Source organism: Mixophyes fleayi, chromosome 6 (genome assembly GCF_038048845.1).
Source record: "Mixophyes fleayi isolate aMixFle1 chromosome 6, aMixFle1.hap1, whole genome shotgun sequence".
Taxonomy (NCBI): domain Eukaryota; kingdom Metazoa; phylum Chordata; class Amphibia; order Anura; family Limnodynastidae; genus Mixophyes; species Mixophyes fleayi.
The window spans coordinates 182496114-182521151 of record NC_134407.1 but is presented as its reverse complement, the minus strand read 5'-3'; the positions used below and the strand labels follow the sequence as shown (position 1 = coordinate 182521151).

The 25038-nt window shown below is 37.8% G+C and overlaps 1 protein-coding gene across 1 annotated transcript in view; it reads right to left on the bottom strand.

Moving 5' to 3' along the window:
• LOC142094898 (fer-1-like protein 4) overlaps positions 1-22612 on the bottom strand; it is a 104845-nt gene extending 82233 nt beyond the window's left edge. The window contains exons 1-5 of the mRNA XM_075177504.1: positions 22380-22612; positions 9710-9765; positions 5083-5171; positions 3970-4069; positions 890-981 (exon numbers count right to left, since the gene is read on the bottom strand). Of these exons, the coding sequence (XP_075033605.1) occupies positions 890-981; positions 3970-4069; positions 5083-5171; positions 9710-9765; positions 22380-22461 (419 nt within the window). The 5' untranslated portion in view covers positions 22462-22612. The remainder of the gene's footprint in view (positions 1-889; positions 982-3969; positions 4070-5082; positions 5172-9709; positions 9766-22379) is intronic.
• Positions 22613-25038: the final 2426 nt, after the last annotated feature.

Here is a 25038-nt window from a genome sequence, read left to right as displayed (position 1 = left end):
TGTGCATGAGTTCTCTGTACAGGGCTGCGGAATCAGTGGCGCTATATAAATAAATGGTGATGATGATAATGATGAGGAGCAGGTGTAGGTTTTGTAGATGAGGGTGAATTGGAATCTGGAGGGAATAGGGAGCCAGTGTATGGATTTACAGATTGGTGCTGCGGATGAGGAGCGGCAGGAGAGAAAGATCAATATTTATGGCAGACTGTAGAGGGAAATATGGAGGATTGCAGTAGTCACAACATGACGATCAGAGAATGGACAAGGGATTTGGTAACGTCTGGAGTGAGGAAGAGTCTGATTCTGGCAATGTTACCAATGAGGGGGTGACAAGAACGCGTGAGGAACTGGATGTGTGGAGTGAATCTGAGGGCCTGATGATATGCTTAATGAGTATCTTAATACACTTTAAATGAATCTTCATGCAGATGCATTTACAGGTTTATTTTGAATTACACATACCGTAAGATATGTGCTGCAAATAAACATGTAAATGTGTTTTTTATGCATAACATAAGTCAGTCAACTAAGTGAAATTGTGTCTATAGCCCATCTATTGAGTGCAGAAACCAGATCCATTATCCACGGAACTCCCACCCCCCACCCCACTCACAACCAGAGCCCCTCCTACTCGGAGGCTGCCCCCTCCCCACTCTCGCTGCTCCTTAAGATGAGACGCATCCTTGTCTCCTGAGACTGGGAATGTGGTGTTTGGCTGTGACAGTATAGCCCAGCATCACACTAGCAGTGTAACACTGACATTTAGGAGTAGGAGTAACGTGTAAGAAGCAGCTGGCTGCGTCTCCTTCATGTTAGGGACATTATGTATATAAAATGCATCACTTTGGTATATATAGGTGATCTGACAAGCTAATCCCACTTATTTTACCTGTCCTCCACTGATGCAAAAAAGTCATCTCCAACCCAAGCCCCAGCCGCACCATCCGCAGGTTGATAACGAATATCCAACTCCACATAAATCTGTGACGAGGAAGAAGAGAATACAGAGAGTAGAATTACAATAACATATATATCTATATTAACTGACAATAATAATTAAAATCAGCATCATACTAAAACCCACCGAAAACATAAACTTCTGGCTGTAGACATAATGTAATATACAATAATTATGGAATGGAGAAGTGAGATATTAGACAAACAAGTTAACTGGATAATAAATCTGTGATTTATGATATTAATGTTTATTCCACAAAATCTAATAAAACTAATGAAGGGACTGCAGATTAATAGTTTTATGTAAATGTCCTCAATGTTTTCCTTGTTCAGTTGAGAGAAGTTAGAATTAGCAGGTAGGGTGTACAACTAGTAAATTATGGTATGTTTTTTTTAATGTTTCTTGGGCAGCAGGGATTAAATACAGTACATGGCCCTGGGTCCGGTGGTTTTTCAGAGAGATGATATGTTACACATACAATGCACACGAAATAACAGCGTAATTACCTCTTTAGGGAACAGTCAGACCAGACCAACAAGTAAATAAGAATTTTGAACATCATCCAGACATCTTCAGGTCACATGATATGATATATTTGTACACAGCTATACTGAACTATTGTGTTATTGACTATATGTTGTTCAAACACTATTAAATAAACATGGGAAGAATAACCACAAACAACCACAAAGCCACTCCATGGACAGACTCATAAAAATGCTGGTTAGCAGCATTACAGTCTAATTCCTGGAGCGTGAGGCAGAGGTGCGTGAGGAGTGATTGTGATCTAACAGAGAAAGGTGTCTACAATGAGTCATGGGGACGTTGTTATTAGTCATCAGAGAAAGAGAGACAGTCACTAGGAGCTTGTCTGTAAAAGAGTAAGTTGTATGTAAGTTGGCTACTGCTGCTTTCACTTGCTCAAAGAGAACAACAACAAGGAAACATGCTACCAACACACTCCAATCCAATTGTTCAGCCCGAACACTGTATGATCAGATGTGTGAGCTATTGGCAATCAGTCCAAATCACATGGGCCTGAGTCATTAAGGAGAGTAAAGCATAAAAAGGGAGTAACTCTGCACCTGGGCAAAACCATGTTGCATAGGAGGGGGAGATTAACTTAAAATATGGGGACAGATTGATAGTTGGGATAGGGCATGTCCTAGATCAACTTTAAATTTTAGTGTAAAAATGAAGTTATCAAGTATTTGTGTGCTAGATGAAAAAACATCCAGTATTTCACTTAAGAGCAAAATATTGAACTAATTTGCGCCCCTTGCATTGTAAAATGGTTTATCCTGGAGAACATTTACTCCCTTTTTTTGCCTTACTTTCCTTAATGACTCAGGCTCCAAATCACATGGGCCTGTTCCACCTGTTGACTGAATACATAAGCATATTGTTGTCAGAAACTGACCAGATCCATTGGGACTGTGTCCAATTTTGATCAGGTATCCAGGTTAATTTGGGTCCGCACAAGAAGCGATATTTGCACAATTCAGTTGAAAAATATCAAATTGCTTTATATGCTCAATCTTTGTATTGTCAACTTAAAAGCATGAAGTGTACCAACATTGTTTCAACAAAGTGAAAAATTGAACTGTACTAAATGGCAAAGGAATAGACCGTGTGAAATGATGGTTAAGTATATTTTCAAACTTATTCCGTCAATGTTCAGTGTCCTGTTACAGGGAACTACATATATAGTGCTACACAATACCATATTCTAGATGAAGTGGGGAATGACAAAACAACTTGCATGTGAGTTGTAGATGTTCTAGATCTGTTATTGTGGATACGTTTATAGGTTTAGAAATTGAATGCAGTGAAGCTACAATCCACTATAGTACGACTGCAGAATTAAAAAACAGGATATTAAAAAAGCTTAATGAAAGCGAAACCCCTACTGTTAATGGAATGCAACCACTTTCTGCCAGAGCTGAAACCCAAAATAGGAGAACGCTGCCAATAAAATCTGGGCAAAGAATTTAAATTCCAGCTTAGTATGCAATTACTTAGGGTGGCTTCTGAATGGACAGGAGCTTCTGTAAATTCATTCATGAATAATGTTTACTATATACCTCCATTCTAGCTGCTTAATTATGGGTTTTGTGCTCTCTCTCCTATCACAGTTGTCAACAATGCTGGGTCCAAGGCTTATCGACACCTAGGATAGGACGTACATCCCAACATTTCAGTATCTGGCATCAGGTCAGGCCACATTATGGTGGGGGCACAGTCACTCCCACAGCGGGTTACCTAGCGCTGTAAAACATAAGGCTGCCCCTTAGTGATCTCCTTTCCAGTCCAAACACAGCAGCACATGCCAGTTTGAGGTGCTGTGAATAGAAGATAAGGCCCAATGTTCTGACCCCCAGGACAAACATTTCCCTGGGTGGGTCAGCGGGACAGAGCCAAAATTGGGACAATTGGATAGGAAGATAGAGTTTTAAGGAGGAAACCCCTCCATAAGGGTAAATGGGAGGGAGGTGTTTACAGAGCAGTACAATCCCTCTAAGAACCAATGGCTGCATCTGATCTGTACATGCAGGTACAGAGTGGACAGGGTGAGATGTGCACTTATCTATAAGCCTCAGTCCTAAATCTTTCTACCTGTCTATCGCAGTATGCACGAGAGAGAAGAGACATTGTGTAAGAAATAATCCTCTATTAAGCCATAACTGGTTATCATGCTATGTTGTAGAGTTTTAAACCCCAGTCTAGTATTGCCAACTCATCCCTTCGATACTGACACATGTAAAATATATGTATCTATTTAACCTCAAGGTAATACCAAGATTATTCAAATGTAAAATTATTAAATTGGAAACCAGTAAAACTATGCCTGAGCTTTAGGGCATGACCTTTTATTTTATTTATTTTTTCTGACACATTTTAACCTTCTATATTTAATTTAAACTATTTAATTGTTGCTGTATGTCCTCTAAAGCTGAAGCCATAGGCTGTCATCTGTCTTGATAATGGGAATCGTACAGACCAAGTCTTACCCCAGTGATGCTGTAGTTTTTATCCACTAGAGCTTCTGTGAGGATGAGCCGGCCGCTCTTTGGGAGGTGCTGAAGACTGATTATTAATTTCCCCAGTAGCCTAAAATAGAAGAACAATTGATAGTGTCAGTCTAGGAACCAATTATTAGAGATATCCTGGAGCACATACTGTGGACAACAGCAGCCTATTATGAACATTTTAAAAGGAAATAAGATGCAGGTAACCCAGTGACCCAGCCCAAGGTAGCCCACTATGGGACCAGCTCGGGGGACAAAAGCCCCTGCCCCCATCCAGCCCCTTTCTCTAGGACAGTGTTTCCCAAACTCAGTCCTCAGGGACCCCTAACAGTGCATGTTTTCCATATCTCCTTGCTGGAGCACAGGTGTATCCAGTACCGACTGACACATTGTAATTATACCACCTGTGGATCTGTTACAATGTGTCAGTCAGTAATGATTGCACCTGTGCTCCAGCAAGGAGATATGTAAAACATGCACTGCTAGGGGGTCCCTGAGGACTGAGTTTGGGAGATACTGCTCTAGGACAATAATTGGGAATCTTGTAATTGTTTTAGTTTTATACATTAAATTTCGTAATATGAAGTACATATATCATTTATAGAATAAGAATTGGTATAAAATAACATTATTTATATTTTAAAAAGAACAGCGCGCAAAAAATTATGAATATTCATTTTATATTCATCATTGTTTATTTGTAAGGCGCCACAAAATTCTGCAGCGCCGGACAGTGACAATTACAAATCATACACAATACAAATCACTCATAAAAACAGAACACGTGCATCAGGTTGGTGAAGGAGGTGCAGACATGAGACTATGCGCATAAATGGACCTGCTCTGTAAAAGCGCCATATACCAATTTCCTTTGTATTTTACATAATGGTGTTCTGGTCTGTGGAGATTGCTCCTAGCAATGCCCTTGTGGCCACAACACATTGCACCATTGACATTATTTCATTTATACAGCAAATTACACTTTGTAAGTTTTGTGCATCTATTTTCTTTCTGTTTTGTAAGTAGAGTGAGCAAAAAACAAATGTTTATCGGTTTACCTTGTAAGAGCAGATGTATAAGAGAATGTGAATTTACCTGTTGGTGAAAACCTTGCTGCAATTGTAAACTTTAATAGTCAGCACCTCTTCGGACACCACTTTCCCGTAGTGCGGCCATCGGAAATGCTGTATACAAAAACAACCAGAATACATTAGCGCCACAGTTCTTGAACTTTTTTTTCATATAAAGTCGCCTTACAGGAAACATATCACTTTCATGGATCATAACCACTATGCAATGAGTTCATATAAAGTCGCCTTACAGGAAACATATCACTTTCATGGATCATAACCACTATGCAATGAGTTCATATAAAGTCGCCTTACAGGAAACATATCACTTTCATGGATCATAACCACTATGCAATGAGTGCTGTACATGACGTCACTTTTGGGTTTAGGTTCATTGACTCATTCAATAATACCAACTCTATCTAGTTCAAGCTGAACAAAGGTTGTTTTTTTTAATAATCATTTTTATTTTATTTATAGAAAATCTAATAAGCAGATACTGTATGGAAAACAAGGGGGGGTACATTAATAAAAAAGGATGGGGTATAAGGGGGGGAAATGTATGCGAGGGCTGATCAAAGTTGTTTTAATTTGTAATTTCATATTCCGCAGGTGATAATATGATGATCTGCCAGTACTGTTTTCCATTTTTCTGCTACTTCTGGCTGAAAATTATAATAATACAGCCGCTTTGCATATTAGTACATTTCCCATTAGAAAAGCACTAGAAGTCAAATTAGACTGTGCTGACACATTGAAGTAAAGTGGGAATGTCCTCCATAGTTACATGGGAGGGATTAAGCTCTGGAGATGCTAAATGCAACAATTTTCGCACAGAGCAACTTGAACTCTATGAATACTAGCCGGAAAAGTGCACGTCTGACTCAAGCTTAAGGCTTCTTATCCGTACTTGCCTAGGAGAAGTCACTGCAGAAGGGGGGGCATGGTAAAGCCATTGCGCCACCAAAAAAACAACTTTGTGAAGCCATTGCGTCACCATGGCCCTGCCCCTTGCTATGAAACACATCTGGGATGATGCCTACTCTTCCAGGAGTGCGGAAGGACTCCAAAAAATTCGGGAGCCATGCGGAAATTCTGTGAGAGCTGGCAAGTATGTTGTTACCCTCTGGCATTGCAATGGTAACGAGCACTTTCGGTCATGGTTGTCAATGGAGGACACAACACTGAACCCAGTTCATTCACTTGCAGTGAACACAAGTAAATGGAGCATGCAGCATCTAATAAACAGTGTCTTAACAGTCCCTACCACACGTGGAAATGGTAGCAAGTATAGTGTTCCATTACCATACATTACAGGATTTTTCCAGTATTATAAAAAAAAGCATGTACTTGATGCCTGTGGTTAAGAGGCCTTCAGGTAACGTTTTCCAGAGAAACAAGCGCAAATAGATCCTATCTAATAAATACCACCATAGATTTAAAATATGTAATAACATTTATTTGTACAACCATTAATACATATATAAAGCAAATAATTAATAAGAAAAGAAATTATCAAAACATACTCCACCAAACCATTAATCTCATCTCTGAGGAAACCACATATCAAAAGTGGAGAAGTGAGTTGAAAAGAAGGCTAACCAAACAAATAGCCATCTCTGAGGAAACCACACATCAATAGTGGAGAAACGCGTCAGGTGGAACTTCTTTGAACCGTAATCACGGGACTTGATTATAACTCTACTGATGGGATCAACTGACTTAAGGAGAGAGAGATCACAATCGCAGTTGGATTTCACCATCAATATTGCACATTTCCCCTTTTTATGAAGCCTGGAGTGGGGTAAGATCGAATTGTGATCCACATAATAGTGTTGTGTATATCATACAACGAATGTGCGGAATTTAATAGATACAATTGTGTCTTGTACTGTGGGCTAATCCAGTGATCTCTTATTATCCAAATATTTCGGATTATACAATGACACCTTTTTTTTCCCTATATGTACACTATAGGCAAATTAAACAAAATTGAAGATCAAAAATTAGTCCGGATTAATGGATTGGTGTAGTATGTTTTGATATTTTTTTTTCTTTTTATTGTTTTGCTTTGAATATGTATTAATGGTTCCACAAATAAATGTTATTATATATTTTAAATCTTCGGTGATATTTATTAGATAGGATCTATTTGCGCTTGTTTTTGTGTTTTTTTTGTTTTATAATTGAAGTTGATGCACAACAACTTCTGTAAATAAGCAGCAATTTTTTTCCCTATCTAAGTATATTAATTGTTATTTGAATCGGCTTTGTATCTATACTACACAAGGTATAGACTGCTATAGTCAGCACCAGGTTTTAGAATTGGGTTTAGAATTGTAGAAACCTTTTCCAAAGAGCTACAATATTGTTGCAACATTGTAAAAACATATATGAGATATACATAGAATAGAAACAATTTTAATATATTTTTATTTTTACACCAGAAAGCAACAGAAAATTTAATAAATTGTGAGGACAAATTGGGGGATGTAACTTAAAAGAACATTGCGTGAACTTCACCTTTAATTACGTGCACAAAAAAGATTAAGGGGCTGAAGTAGCGTCAGCTTCTATTGCGCCCCAAATTGCAGACAAAATTTAAATTCATTAAAAAAGTTGCAAAAGCGACCTTATACTAAGCGGCAACTATCTTAAGATGCGTACCGGTCGGCAACAGTAGTATATGCGTCTGGTATACACCAGGCATACATCACATACACTTATGTCCCATTGGTAGCTAAGATTTTTGTTTGGCATAAGCACACACACAAAAGCGTAAAATATTCCTGAGCGATGAAGAAATCACTAACCAGCGTAAGTAGAGCATTCTCAAATACAAATGGTTTGCTAGTGCTGGGGTACGTCGTCATCATCAATATCCACTATTTGCACCTGCCCCTAACCACCCACAAATAATACGGTTTTCTTAGGCACAATATGTGTCTTTGTCCTGGTCTGCATCTGTTTGCAATTGCCCTTTTCTATACTTGACCTATGTCACAACGCTCCTCTCTATCCTGGCACAAGCAGGAGTAATTTGCCGAATCCCACAAATTGTATGAATTCAGAGCGATTTCACACACAATACACTACACAAACTGGCATAGCGATTTCACACACGCTACACTACACAAACTGGCATAGCAATTTCACACACCATACACTACACAAACTGGCATAGCGATTTCATACACCATACACTACACAAACTGGCATAGCGATTTCACACACGCTACACTACACAAACTGGCATAGCGATTTCACACACCATACACTACACAAACTGGCATAGCGATTTCACACACGATACACTACACAAACTGGCATAGCGATTTCACACACCATACACTACACAAACTGGCATAGCAATTTCACACACCATACACTACACAAACTGGCATAGCAATTTCACACACCATACACTACACAAACTGGCATAGCAATTTCACACACCATACACTACACAAACTGGCATAGCGATTTCACACACCATACACTACACAAACTGGCATAGCGATTTCACACACCATACACTACACAAACTGGCATAGCGATTTCACACACCATACACTACACAAACTGGCATAGCAATTTCACACACCATACACTACACAAACTGGCATAGCGATTTCACACACCATACACTACACAAACTGGCATAGCGATTTCACACACCATACACTACACAAACTGGCATAGCGATTTCACACACCATACACTACACAAACTGGCATAGCGATTTCACACACCATACACTACACAAACTGGCATAGCGATTTCACACACCATACACTACACAAACTGGCATAGCGATTTCACACACCATACACTACACAAACTGGCATAGCGATTACACACACCATACACTACACAAACTGGCATAGCGATTTCACACACCATACACTACACAAACTGGCATAGTACTCACCCGGCATCAGCCCAGAATGTTTAAATTATGTTATCTCATAAATCAGGCAATTGCTGTATATTGATTTCAGTGAACAACTATTACATGCCACTTGCACTCTAGAAACACTAGGATATAATATTATTATTATTTTTATTATTTAGTGTGGGAAATATAAGGTTATGTACATTGGTAAGAAATTAGGCTACATTATATAGGGTGTATTTTACCTTTAACTAGCTTCGCTTTAGCAGTACACAGTGAAATTATACAACTTCCTTGACAGTGGAAGGAATGTCACTGGAGGCTATTTTAGTTTAAGTAGCTATCCTCCTGACCTACCCAGTAGACAAATAAACCAATATAACATGAATAAGACATCACAATGCAGAGTTTGTAGGCAAATCTAGTTGTAAAAATGATTCACTTGGCACAAAACCAGCTTTTTACATTATACATATTACTGTCCTGTGACCATAGCTGGGCCTGAAATAAAATGTATTAGCTTAAAGTACATAAATACGAAATGATTAATAAAAAAAATACTAGGAAAAATAAATTTATCAGAACTCTGGTTCATGTCTCATAGGGATCAGTGATTCACCACCAGCACATGAAGTGCCTATAGCCTAAAGCAAGTTTGGTTACGTTGATTTTCTATTAGCTCTATTTCCTGATACAAAGTTCCAGCACTCTCGTATCTTTACACAAATAAAACCAAGGGCAGTAACAAAACACTCACCTCACTGAAATCAGCTATGTGTCCAGTATTGAGCTTTTTGGTCTTATGAGTAAACCCTTCAAGAGAAAACAAAATAGAGAACAATTATCTACCAACAGATAAATGCAAACAATCAATAAATAGCTAATATATCATAAAATAAGGAAATTACCTGCAAGCAAATATTATATTATATTATTTTTGATCTTACTATTAAACAAGGTCCACCAAAACAATTTTTTTTATCAAAATGGCAAGTGTCCCATCCCCAGGACCCCTGTCTGTTGGAACACATTCAACCCCAACACTCAAAACCCAATTCCATGGTGCTTCTCTAGCTGCCGATGGCAGGAGAAGTCACTGCTTCTAACCAACAGAGCTCATAACAATCTGCTTTGAGTGGCAAACACTGAAATTCATCTGCTATTGGCGGCATTAAAATTAGCTCAGCAGTGGAGCAACAAGTCATTATTTTATTGCCGCTATAATCTCCCTTATTGATGTGGCCGACTACATGTGACATTATTAGACAATACTACAACAGGTGCTCACTACTACTGGTGACAATATTACTACTAGTGACATTATTAGACAATACTACAACAGGTGCTCACTACTACTGGTGACAATATTACTACTAGTGACATTATTAGGAATTACTGCTATTACCCTGCTTTTGCTGGGCAATATTACTGATGACATTAGGAATTACTGCTATTACCCTGCTTTTGCTGGGCAATATTACTGATGACATTAGGAATTACTGCTAATAATGACAATATTGGGCATTGATGTTACTAGGAATAATATTGAGGTTTTAGTTTTACCGGTGGCTTATTACTACGCCATACATTCATACATTTACTGCTCACATATTTCTGGATTTTACTGGTACTGTTTGCATATTACTAGATAATACTCTTACTGCTGTACAGGTAACTTTTATTCCTAATTATAGTATTATTAATTACTGCTACCATATTACTGGGCAGCTACAACTACTGGGCATATTCCTACTGTTGGAGGAAGTCAGTGAACTAATCACTTAGAATACATATTTGTGATGATTGTTTGTTTGGGTGCTAAATGTAGTAACAGACCTGTGCCACAGAGTTCTTTGGAATCTGGCATTACCCCTGGACAAGGGAACTGTCAGTCCACTTGTGCAGGCACTGTGATACCTGCTGTTTGACAGATCATGGAGCTGGGCACCCAGGGCGGGTTGTCTGTGCTGCTGGTAGCAGGTCACATGTTCCCTAGTGAAGAGACTCAGGGCTAGATTTACTAAACTGCGGCTTTCAAAAAGTGGAGATGTTGCCTATAGCAACCAATCAGATTCTAGTTATCATTTATTTAGTACATTCTGCAAAATGACAGCTAGAATCTCATTGGTTGCTATAGGCAACATCTCCACTTTTTCTAACCTGCAGTTTAGTAAATATAGCCCTCAGTCTTGCATGCATGCACTTCCCAAAAGTGCTATTAAGCGCATATTTTGTGATTAGTAAATAACCTTTTAACATCACAAGTTAAAATGTTTTTTTTTTTATCTAAACACATGTTAAATAAATCTACAACTGAAGAATGATCACACACTGTGCCAATAATTATAGGCACGTTACATCTCTGGACCCCAGGCTACTGCCCCAGGCTCCCTTCCTATAGTAATGATAATGATATTTCTATCCTAATACTAGATGTGCTGCCATTATATTAAACTATTTAAAAAAAAACTTGAAAATACTATGAAAAAAAGATTGTTCACTAAATTAAACATACAAACAAAAGCAGATGGTGTCAGGTATGCGTACAGAGCACGGAGCGTGTCCTATGTAGGCTAGATACACTCCGCAGTAGAAGGTATCTAAGAAACAGGCAGGTGGTATAGAAATAATAATAATAATAATAATAATAATGTCCATATAAATTAATTTAATGTTTAATATATTATGTTTCAAAAGATTAAGTAATTAAATGCTAATTAGTATTTATTCCTAAATAATAACATTGTAAAAATCATGGTGCTTATATATAAGTGTGTTTTGCCTTTGATGACTTTGTACATTACACTATGGACACTTTCTCAGTGAGGCCTGTGACACAAGTAAGACTGGGTACAGACTATACAAAATTTGTCCCAATGCAATATCCTTAACGATTTTACCAACAATTACAATAAAAATTAAAAAAAAAGCCTGATCAGCATGCCGATTCATGTCTACACATGTCTAACAAGATTTACCCTCAGATCTGTGCTCTTCATCTGTCATAACCACTGGATGAAAAGATTGTGACTCTGTAATCTCTATGGACACTGCCGGTCGTGAGTGCATACACACTGCAGGATTGGAAGGACGTCGTTCCTTCCTTTACCGAGATTTTTAGTCCGTTTATAAAATCAAGCGATACGATGTGCTTTGGAATGATAATCGTTCATGTTGCAGCGTACGTGTTAATGCGATATCGGGCCGAACGGTTATTTAACATTTGATTGGCCCAATAATCACCTGAAAACATTGTAGTGTGCACTCAGCCTAAGTGGAGTCCATTTACTGATTACATATGGACTTGCCGATGGATCATAAAGATGCAAAAGGTGATTCTTTGATAAAACAATTAAATATAGTTACTTCGGTGCCATTTCATTGCCATGCTGTGATACAATGGCTCTGATTCATTAAGGAAAGTAAAGCAAACAGAATGAGTAACTTTGCACCTTAGCAAAACCATGTTGCATTGGATGGGGAGGTAAATTTATAATGTGGGGACAGATTTATAGTTGGGGTAGGAAATGCCCAAGATCAACCTTAAATTTCAATGTCAAAATATTTGAGTGCTACATGAATAAGCTGCCAGTATTTTTCTTCCGTGCAAAATGATAAATTGATTTGCACCCCTTGCATTGTAGCATGGTTTTGTCCAGGAACAAACATACACATTTTTCTTGCTTTCCTTTCCTTATTGAATCAGACTCAATATGTTTAAGAAAGTCTGATATCCTCATCTTTATCATGACGATCAGTGGAGTACTTTAAGAAAATATACAACATCAGTGTGTTTGCAGTCTGGTGGAAAGTACATTATTCACAGTAAACATAGTGCATACCTTTTTCACAGATAAATGTGCTTGTCATAACTCTCTATTTTACTAATAAAACAATGGGAGGTGCCACATGTTTAACGTATTATTAAAAAACAATGCAGAAAAACAGTGAATTTTTTTCCAATGCTTCTTTTGATTTCCTGGGTGTTTCTTTTATGTTTGACTACACCTGTCATCTACACTTAAAATAACATTCAATATGTGTGTAAAAACATTTTTACAGTTTTCGTTGTATTTTCTGGTAAACCACATAGAAAAGGATATAATTACTCTTTCATTTTCTTCCTAAACGGACAGTGGCAGAGTCCACAGTTTTCTTACAAGCTGAAATGTGTGTTTACTTCTTAAACTTAAAAATGTAGCTGAGAAAAATAACAACACTTAGTAAAAAAATAAATAAAAAAAAAATAGTTAATAATTTTAAAAAAAAGTTATATGTATGGGTGGTGCCATAGTGACTGCCTCTCCAAAGACAAACATGATATTTCTCTGCCTATATGTGTCTTAATCATAAAAAGGTCTTCTGTTTCCAACAAAGATAGGTTGCACAACAAAAACATTCCACTTTGGAATGCAGAAACTTTATGTGAGAAAAGGCAACGTCATGACATTGAGCTATTTGGATCTCACTGCTTCTATAACAGTACTGACAACGTTTACTTTTCTTGCATGTCAGTGTCACCACTGGTGGAAAGGTTGTGCAACTCTGACATTATACAGTCACAATTTCCTGTTGTACAGCATAGAAATCCCAGTTCATCATAGAACTGAACAATTATAAACCAGGTTCTATGTCCTGCCGTCGTGGCACCTGCAGAATAGGTGCTCGTTTGGGTACATTACAACCCTCGTAATTAGTATGATCTTACTGCATACTTTACTGTGCTGTCTGTGTCGGCTTTGCATTTAAGCCAATTGTAAGCTATAGATGAGTTGTATTTTCCTGCTGAAAAAAAAATTTCAAAACATTTCAATAAAGTGGGCCACATATTCACACTGCCATATAGTGGGCTCATGTCATATTTATGAAAATATTACCTATCAAATTACTATTACCGGTCAGATTCACACCAAGAATACAGAGGTGACACGTGTGCAGGTTGTTAATTCAACTCTATGGGCAAAACCTAAATATATCTATAAGAAAAGGACAGTTACAAGTGGTCACACATAAAACCTGTGCTAGGGGAACGGACATTGCTTTGCACACAATCCCCTTTCCCCTTTTCTCTGTCCTGCCTAATTCCCAATCTTTCAGTCTTTGTATGTTTTATGTTGATTAGCTCCTCTACTGGTTCCCTACAGTTTCTGTTTCACGCCTACATTTATATCCCTCCCACAATTCCAAATTGGAAAATCAGGACTCCTGTACACAACCACGCCCTGAGCAGGCATAGCTCCACCCACAAACTGATTAACCCACTAGGAAGCAGTGACATCACTCAGGCACTCCCATAGCTTGAACCTAGAATGCATTCTGCAACAAAAAGTATTTATTTCCACATAGTCTAAATCTCTAACTATTTATAAGCTATGAATAGGGGCCATATGTGCAATATTAAAGCTACTGGGTCCTAAAATGCTATTGGTGTTTAAACTAATCATAGTTAAGTGTGCTATTAAAGAAAAGTCAAATTATCGTAGGGCAGCATGGTGGCTTAGTGGTTAGCACTTCTGCCTCACAGTGCTGGGGTCATGAGATCAATTGCTGACCATGGCCTTATCTGTGTGGAGTTTGTATGTTCTCCCCGTGTTTGCGTGGGTTTCCTCCAGGTGCTCCGGTTTCTTCCCACACTCCAAAAAAACATACTAGTAGGTTAATTGGCTGCTAACAAATTGGTGTGTGTGTGTGTGTGTGTGTGTGTGTGTGTGTGTGTGTGTGTGTGTGTGTGTGTGTGTGTGTGTGTGTCAGTGTCAATTTAGGGGTAGATTTATCAAACCTTCTAAAAAGCAAAGATGGAGGCGTTATCCATAACAATCAAATCAGATTATAGCTATAATTTATCTAGTACATTCTAGAAATGATGGCTTTTATCTAATCAGTTGCTATGGGCAACACCTCCACTTTTAGAAGGTTTGATCTATCTACTCCTTGACCCATTAACATGATTGATAAATGGCCAAAATATTAAAAAAACTTTAACTCTGATTTTGTAAAATGAATATTGTTTATTACTTACTTTTGAAAATTAATTTTAAAAATAAGAACATTAAAAACATACACTATATGAATACTTTCCTGTTACCTGTCAAAATGCAACATTTTAATAGAAAATAATATATTCAAGAAAAGCACTGCACTTTATTTGGGTATTTTCCGCTCACTTAAATACAAGTAGTCGCCAACCTAATCATTGTTGTATTTCTTCATCTATTATCCTATGAACATGACCATAAAGGGATTTTAAGGAAACAGATTCTGAGATATTCTGGTAATTTAATGTATTATTCATAAAATGTGATGGGCCTGTAATTATCACTGGAAGAATTATGTTTTTAATCTATATTTTTCACTTAATTACTTTATCTACTTTCATCATTATTTTTTGTAATATTTTGCAAGAACTTAAACATTAGTAAGGAGTAAACATACAATTTTTAAACATAAATAAGGATGTTAACATTTAATATAAATAGTAAATGTTAATATAAAAACACCCATTTATAATGTCACAGACAATTTATGTCCAGTTCTTATTAAACCAGAAATGTTTATATAAAATGTTTATTTATACAGGAAAGTTCTGTGTTTGTGTTTTTTTACACTTTTTTTTTATTATAAAGCATTTCCATAGATTCTAACTATTCCTAACTTTCAAAGACAGTCCCGGGTCTTAAAAATTCATCCCTTGAAATGTCAAACTTTTTCAATACTAAACTGTTCAATACAGTAATTCTTTTGTATTTAAAGCATTCACAATATTATTTTTTGTCCTCTTAGCTTTTTAAGTTGATATTCATAGAAGAGACATGTACAATGTAAAAAAATTACATTATTTAAAAGGCTCAGTGAATATATTGTGATTGTTGTTGCTGTGCTTTATATTATTATTCCTACTTTATTATCATTATCTTTTATTTATAAGGCGCCAAAAGGTTTCCACAGCCTCGTACACAGGCATTTTAAAATAATATGTTTCAAAACTCTTTTAAGGCGTGTGGCTATGAATGCAAGACAATTTTTTTATTGCATACTTTACTGTCCTTTCTTGGCTGTATAAAATTTTGATTGAAACTTGTAACATTTGGAGAAACTTGAATTTAGTTCCCTCTTGATTTTGAAAACATTTTGCAAGTAATTCAGAAAAATGTTGCCAACAAAGCTTTTTTATTCATGTATATTTAGGAAACACAATGCAAGCAGAAAGCATACCAATGCTGCTTATTAATCTAGGCACACAGGATAAATAATTGTGTTTAATACACTAAAGCCAACAGGCATCACAGCACTTATTCCTAGACTGTTATGTAAAACAACTGGATTACAGGATCATTATCTTTTGCTGCATCTCATCTTAATTACAGTTGCAAAAGTGACTAATTCCATAGGCTGTGTAACTTGTGCACATTACACAGCCTTACACAGCCACAGATATTATACAGCAGTGATAGACAACCTGATGGCTGGCACTTTACCCTTAATCACAGTAATAAATGAATTCAGCAGACATGTTAATGTAAGATAAACAGGTGTTACAAACAGAGCAAATCTGACGTCTGGGTGACCAGATCATCATCATCATTTATTTATATAGCGCCACTAATTCTGCAGCGCTGTACAGAGAACTCACTCACATCAGTCCCTGCCCCATTGGAGCTTACAATCTAAATTCCCTAACATACAGCAACACACACACATAGAGACAAAGACTAGGGTCAGTTTGAGAGCAGCCAATTAACCTACTAGTATGTTTTTGGATTGTGGGAGGAAAGTGGAGCACCCGGGGAAAATCCAGATCTTCCACCAGCTTTTGGAAGTTGGGTATAAGGCAGGGGGGACAGGCAAAGTGTAATTCTGCAGAGAGGTTTCTACCTGTCAGACTGTTGCTCTTGTTTTTTTAATGATAGAAAGTGTCTGTTCACATGTAAAGCTGATAAAAGGTACAACAGGGCGTAAAGAAGGAAAGAGCTGAGGGCCATAGATAAAGGCTCGGAGGGGCCCTAGGGCCGCCTGTTGCCATAACTGTTAGTGTTAGCCAGATTGATAGATTATACAGCACAGTGGCCTAGTGGTTAGCACTTCTGCCTCACAGCACTGGGGTCATGAGTTCGAATCCCGACCATGGCCTTATCTGTGTGGAGTTTGTATGTTCTCCCTGTGTTTGCGTGGGTTTCCTCCGGGTGCTCCGGGTTCCTCCCACACTCCAAAAACATACTGGTAGGTTAATTGGCTGCTATCAAAAATTGACCCTAGTCTCTCACTGTCTGTCTCCCTCCCTGTCTGTGTGAGTGTGTGTGTGTCTATATTAGGGAATTTAGACTGTAAGCTCCAATGGGGCAGGGACTGATGTGAATGAGTTCTCTGTACAGCGCTTCGGAATTAGTGGCGCTATATAAATAAATGATGATGATGATGATGATGATGATGATACAATGTTGGTTTATGATGTTCTCATTGCTGTAAAGTTTCAGCAAGTTTTGTTACCTGTTTTATGCCCTGCAAGCTTTGGTAATTCTAGTGATATATACTGTGGTTGAAGAGGACTGGTATAGGTGTATAGATGATATTCTACACCGACACTTCTCCTACTGCCTTCATTTTAAAACTATCAAATTCCATTCACTTCCATTTTCCATACCGACACTTCTAAATTTCCACTTCGACCACTGGATATATATGTCACTGGTGGAAATTTACATCTGACTTGCTGGTTAAAATATGAGGAAACTGGCTGCAATATCTCTAACATTGCACAAAACATTTCTCCAGTCCTTTGTTCAGATTGCTGTACTTTGAAGCTTTTCCAGAGCAGGAAACATCTATAACAGTGATAAGCCACCTGATACTCTTCAGGGGCCACAAGAGCGGCTCTCGAACCAGCAGATTGGCCTTAATATTAGCAATAAATTAAAACAAAGAAAGAAAACAAAGACCTAACTTTAATAACATATCATGAGGCATTTTAAACAAGTGCTACAAGCTATAGCAAACAAGTCTGACAACAAAGCAGAAATCTGGGTTTCGCAAATGATGGCTCGGAAGGCTGCATGAAGCCCTAGGGTTGTCTGTTGCCCATCAATGATCTATATTGTTTGCTATCTTTGCTGTATGCAGTATTTGTAAACTGTGCATATGAATATATATATGAAATCCTGCTCCTTACTGCTCTATGTACATTTTACTGTGTTGGGAACCTTACACTAAGAGTGAAAATGGCGACAAGAGAAAGCGCAACATCATAACAGCGATACTGTGCTTACCGACACACTGTTAATGGTGACTGCTTGAAAAACAGACTTCAAAGAATTGCGACAAATGAACATCCTGTCCGGCCAAAATGATGTCAGTTTACAGGACGACATTATGATTGCTGCTATTAAGGTGCTGATTTAAGGAGGCGTTGGCTGTAGACTGTAGAATGCTTTGTAAAAAACATTCTACATCCGGCGCCTCCTTAAATCAGCAGCTTGATAGCAGCAATCATATTGTCGCCCTGCAAACTGACATCATTTTGGCCGGGCAAGATCATTCGTCGCAATTCTTTCAAGTACGTTTTTAAATTTTTTGCCATTAACAGTGTGTCAGTAAGCACACTGTTAATGTTCACTGTTATGATGTCGGGATATTTGTTGTCAGTGTTTTGGTAGTTGGTGTAGTGTCTACCACCGTATTTTACCAAGTCTGTAAATGTTTAATAAATCCCTTCTGTAGGATATAATCTTTACTACAGAAAAGCGTTATCCTGATTTAAATTAAATTGCCCTCAATGTGCATTGTTAGGCAGTATGTTATGTTTTTGCTGCTCTGTTGTCTCGGAATCCATTCCAAAGTCTGCTGTATGTCAGCATTGTTGTGTCTCTGTGTGCTGGAGGTTGTTAAGCAACCATACTCGCCTTGCTTTCTAAGCTACTAATGGGGATTTCACATTGCAGCTGATGTATCAGCTCTTGCGAGACTCATTACTGCTCTCTACCCAGCAGCTGATCAGCCAACACTTCCTGCTCACATGATTTCTATCCAGCAGCTGATTGGCCAGCACCTATATAAATACACTAATTGCCTTGTTGCTGTACCTTTGTTCTATATTGATTGATATTTCTTCTGCTGCTGGATTCAGTGTGTTTGACATTGGCTGTATTTACTGGACCTTATTGTTGGATCTCTACCTGCCCTTGAACTCTCTGCCTGTTTACTGACCTTGTGTACCTCTCCTGTCCTCTGACCTGGCATATCTATTGACCATTCTCTTTTGTGACCGTTCTGTCATGTTTTGTCTACGTCTGACTCCATAACTGCAATTTTCCCTGACTCTATCTCACTCACGGCTGATATCAACCATACACTACTGGGACCAAGTACAGGGAGCATCCTCGTACCAGCGAACAGTGTGGTTCTGGGAAAGGCGGCTACTAATGGTGAAAAACATCCCGCGTCATAGGTTCTGTATAGAGGTTATCAGTCGCTGATTGTGGGGTTCATAACAGAGTAATATTCAGCAGGCAAAAGATTGTCCGAGTGGTGAGGCAGATGCTTTTGCTTCCAACAAGGCATAATGTGACAGGACCAGTGGTGAACAGGTTTTCTTTCACTCCTACTTCAGAGAACTCTGATTTCAGTTTTGACTGTGCAGTAGGGACCACTGCCAGTGGGACACATACTTCTCGATGACTTGTTAAATTAATCGAAATATTTTAAAGCAATGTGTTTTAGCCCTCTCACTCCACTCATTGACCCACTCCCTTCCTTGACTCATATGTGTAGATGAAATAAATGTACTCTAACAATAATTAAAAATATTTTTTTTTTTATGCTGCTAGGCATGTGTGCGTCAACACACTCACTCCCAACTCCTACACCCAGCAGAAATATATATTTGTTAAAGAAAGAAAATAAAAAAAGAGATGCTGAATTACAAAGTTAGCCAATCACACCTACTGGTGCTCTACTAATTATGTTTGTGTAGTGGGCTAGAGGCAGTGACCGTATAATTACACTAAGTGCAGGCAGGAGTATGCCAAGCACAGACACATATTTGAACCTGGATTTTGAATCTGGTGAAAACATAACCCACTTGTGACGGTTCCCTATAAACCTATTCTGGTCTAACAGAATATGGGCACCAAGGCTAGCAAGCAGTGTAAACTCCTCTAGGCTGCAAGTTACTACAGGGTTGACATAACCTTTAGTAAGTATACTATTTCTGACAGTGCTCTATAGTGTTAAACACTATTCTCACAGTGCTCTATAGTGTTAAATAACATTATGTTCCGTGGTGTTATGTGGTTATATAAAAAGATAGAGACAACTTTATTTGTGTGTGTTTAATACTTTATACATGACTAGATAACATGTCTGGACAAAGGGAATTTTGTACAAATGAGATTTATCACATAAAGGAGTAGACTTATGCTGGGTACCTATGCAATCTTACTTCAGATCTGTGACCTCTCCTTACCATCTTCTGAAAAGATTGTGGGATATATTTACTAAACTGCGGGTTTGAAAAAGTGGAGATGTTGCCTATAGCAACTAATCAGATTCTAGCTGTCATTTTGTAGAATGTACAAAATAAAAAAATAGAATCTGATTGGTTGCTATAGGCAACATCTCCACTTTTTCTAACCCGCAGTTTAGTAAATATACCCCCTGGAGTCTGTACACTCTATAGAGATCTGCCTACACTGCTGGTCATAAGTGTGCCCACACTTACACAATTGTTCGACATCATTCCATCGCTGATCATGATTTTTAGAAAGTTTAGAAAACCAAATCAACAGATGCAATGTGCTTTGGGTAAGTTAAAACATGATTGTGGGAGCGCACACACTCTTGCACTATCTGAACAAACTGTCATAAGTCGGGTGATCTGCATGATAATTGAATCAGTATTTACCCAGCTTTACTCTATGGGGGGAATTCAATTAGCTATGAGGTGCACACAATGCCAACCAATACGGTATCTCTATGGGATGCAAAGGAAAATGAGCGATTTAGTAAAAACTCTGTATACACATATTGCACCTCGTGCCGAACTGAATTCCCCCCTACATATGGTATGTATATTAGGCTCAAAGGGAAAACTATAACCCCTAAAACAAGCAGTATGTTATGATGGTTGGTACTGACAGTGGAATAAGTTGAATGTTTGCACTCCAATAGAAAGGTTGAAATGGATCCTCTTTAAACACATGTATAATATATATTACACAGAGCATTGTAAAACTTTACTCAATGCACAAACATGTCCACGACCCACAATGACGTCTATCTATGCTGTATACATAGACCTGGATGAGTGCTATCTCCAACATTCACGCAGACCTATAATCCCATCATTACCCAGCCCTGCAGGTAAACCGGCATACATACATTCTCTTTTCAGGGAGTGCTGTCTGAGAGTTTATGTACAGGTGTATGTCTCAAATAGAGGGAACACATTAGTATTCACAATATTTATCACTAGTAGTAACAACAATCTAATTGTGTTTGGGATGGTCAGAACAGCCCTGTTCCTGTAATTGTAATGCCCATATATCTATACGCAGATTAAGTTGGAAGGCACTCAGGTCATACAACCGGATCCTATAGGTTCCAATTACTGTGATTAAACAATAAATGAACACACTAGAGTGAGGTGTTGGCAGCGATTTGTAGTCATTTGGTGTAAAATGGCAAAACTGTTTTACCAAATTGCTGCGTGTACAAGAAGCTTAAGTAAATCACTGACTGTCCTAAAATATAATAATAGCATACATAATATACTAAAACCATACCAAGTACTATAGAAATATGTGATACAACTAAGATTTTCACTTTGAGGCTGATATAATAGTATATAGCAATATTGTAGTACTTATTTTCCAAATGTCCTTATACATTGAGATTGGATACATTTGGTTGTCAGTGCAGAGTATTGTTCTTCAGTTGGTTCCTGTGGAATCCCCTAACCGGATTGGACGGTTAGTAGCGAACATGGATCTGACAAGCCAGTGACAACTCATAAATCACCCCGTTACTGTTTGTGCTCCTGACAATTGTTTATGTGCGCTAAAAATTATACATTAGATATATCAAGACCAGTTGTTAACTACAACATACCATATTTGAGGACTATAAAATACATCGAACTTTGTAAAATAATGCATTAAAAATTACATAAATGGTAGCTACTAGTTCCAAGGAGTAAACACGTTTATAAAACAAAACTTGTCCTGCTTTATCCTGGATATGCCTTTGAATAATCAAAACAACCTGTTAGGTTTAGTTCACAACTTTCCAAGTAATCCAGGAATCTAGTTAAAAAAACAGGTATTGAGAGAATATGGATTTGTTTTTGCTTTTAACTATTTTGCTTATGCTTAAAAATCTTCCTCTCAAAGTGTAAAATACCAAACAAAATACTAAGAAATAACCAGCATCTGTCTTACCTCTAAAGGTCAGGGATGCCTGTCTCTCGTGCAGCTTGCCTGGGAGATTGGTCACCCTCTTCAGACTGACGCTAAGAGCCATTGTATCCTGGTTAAGGGTCTATCCTACCGTGGTCCAGTGCACCATTCATGTGGCTATCATTCCAATGTAGACGAGAACACTATGTCTCTGCTATCAGCTCTGTTTTCCCACCCCAAGCAGCAATGTCTTGACCGTATACTGGCTCTGCAAGTTCCTCATAACACTGCATACCTGCAAAGCAGGTTCCACACACCTCACGCATTCACACCTCCTCGAATTGTTTCCTTAAACACACAAGGAGACTTATCATATTGGTGCAGGCTATTTATACCTCGGTATGCAGGTCCCCTACTATTAGCCTTTATTTTGTTTAAAGAAACTACTCACCATTGACCTTCATTGCAGACCTCAACTGTACATAAAGGTATTAGTAAGAAATTATGATACAAAAATCATCCATTGGTACCATGAAAGATATCCCCCTTGAAAGCATGTTGTTGTGTGCGCCTCTTCCCACACTAACCCCTGGACTGGTGTAACTCAGAGCAAGCAGTCGGTTATTGCAGCCTAGGGTAGAGAAACTAATGAGAGCTAACAATTGACTGGTTGCTATGGGTTACAGCACCTCATTGTTCTTTGCAGTATGTTATACCTACTAAAGTGGCTACAATGTATCTTTGTTCTTTATTGGCATTTGAAATGCGTATATTTGATAAATATAACCATATATAGTAGATTCCAGTTTTTTAAACCTTTCATTTCAAGATGCGAAGTGTGTGATAGCTTAATTCTGGGTACAATCTTTGATACTTTCTATTCAAGTAGTTAAACATAAAAGTTGGCGCATAACCTCTATGGAAAAATGACTAACCCATTTCATGATAAAGAGGACAAATATGACCAGATTTTGGAACATGGCTTATACTGAAACAGCCAGATCTACTCCCTAAAGCCTTCTTGTCAATATAGACATTTACATAGAGACAAATTGGGAAGTTGGGTTATGAGTTTGATTCCCGAACAGGGCCTTATCTGTGTGGAGTTTATATATTATCCCCATGTTTCCTCTGGGTGCTCCAGTTTCCTTTCATACTCCAAAAACATACTAGTAAGTTAATTGACTGCTGACAAAATTAAAGTGTGTATGTGTATGTGTATATATATATATATATATATATATATATATATAATATATAATATATATATATATATATAGATTAGGGGATTTAAACTGTAAGCTCAAATGGGGCACAGACTGATGTGAGTGAGTTCTCTGTACAGCGCTGCAGAATTAGTGGTGCTATATAAATATATGATGATGATGATACCTCTCCACCTCCACTAATTAGATGTGGTTAATGTTGTTTGAAGGATATACATTGTGACAACCAGAAGATACATAGATGACATTTTTAAATAGATTATATTTACAAATATAGCTAACATCGGAAATATAAAAGAAACCTTAAAAAATGATTAAAAGAAAAACACCTTCCTGCACATCTCTTTTAGACTAATTAAACTGGGTACACACTACAGAAAATTGCTGCAGAGGCGATTTCTGTAATGATTTTACCAATGACTGAAAGTTCCAATGATCACGCAGATTTATGTGTACACAACTACACAATTTATCTTCAGATCTGTGCTCTTCAGCTGTCTTAACCATCTGCTGAAAAGACTGTGACTCTGTACGCGTGAGTGCATACACACTTCCTTATTTGCCTGACAATGTTCCATCATTGATCGAGATTCTTAAGAAGTTTATAAAATCACATCAAATGATACAATGTACTTTAGTATAATAAAACATGATCGTGGGAGTGTACACACTAAAGCTATATCAGACCTAACAGTTGTTTATTGTGATTGACACGATACTTGGATGAAAAACCTGTAGTGTGTACCCAGCTTAAGACAGGTACTTTTATAATGAGAGATACTTTAATTAACTTTTAATTTAGTTGTAGAGCTAAATAATCCAAAAATCTAGGTAATTTAACAGGTATAAAGAGAATATAGATCCTGTTTTGTTTTTTTTCTTTTACTTAGCAGAAGTACGTGGGTGATAATTAGTTTGATCCTGATGGAAAAAGTAGTATATCAGCTTTATAGGCCACCACTAATATGGGCTCATCCAGGCCCAGAAAGTATGTTCCGGTAGTGCAGTGGGGGCCGTGTGCCGCCCCCCTCTGAACTGTCCAGAGGTACACACTCAGTGGTAGAGTCACGTGATTTGAGCATGGGGAGGGGGTGGTGGCGTTAGGGGTAAACGTGGATTCTCTTTGCAGGGAATCTTGTGCCCATGTATTTAGCTAATAATTTGTAGTTAAATAAAGTGAAAGTAAACGTGGTCGTAATTAATGTCTTAAGACCGTGGCACTTTATTTTATTACGAGATCTGAAGAAATAATCACCATTTACTCTCTACTTCCTGCTTTCTTCTACAAATCAGCTTCTTCACCAGTAAGAAATTCACCTTCATATATTTAAGCCAATTAGGATATACATTAAAGCTACCTACTGTAGACTTGCTACCTCCATGCTACCCTGGACACACATCATTGTCAGCACTAGGTTTCCAATGAACAGGGATGTGATAAAGCCATTTGTGTAGTAATTCACATGAATGCAGTG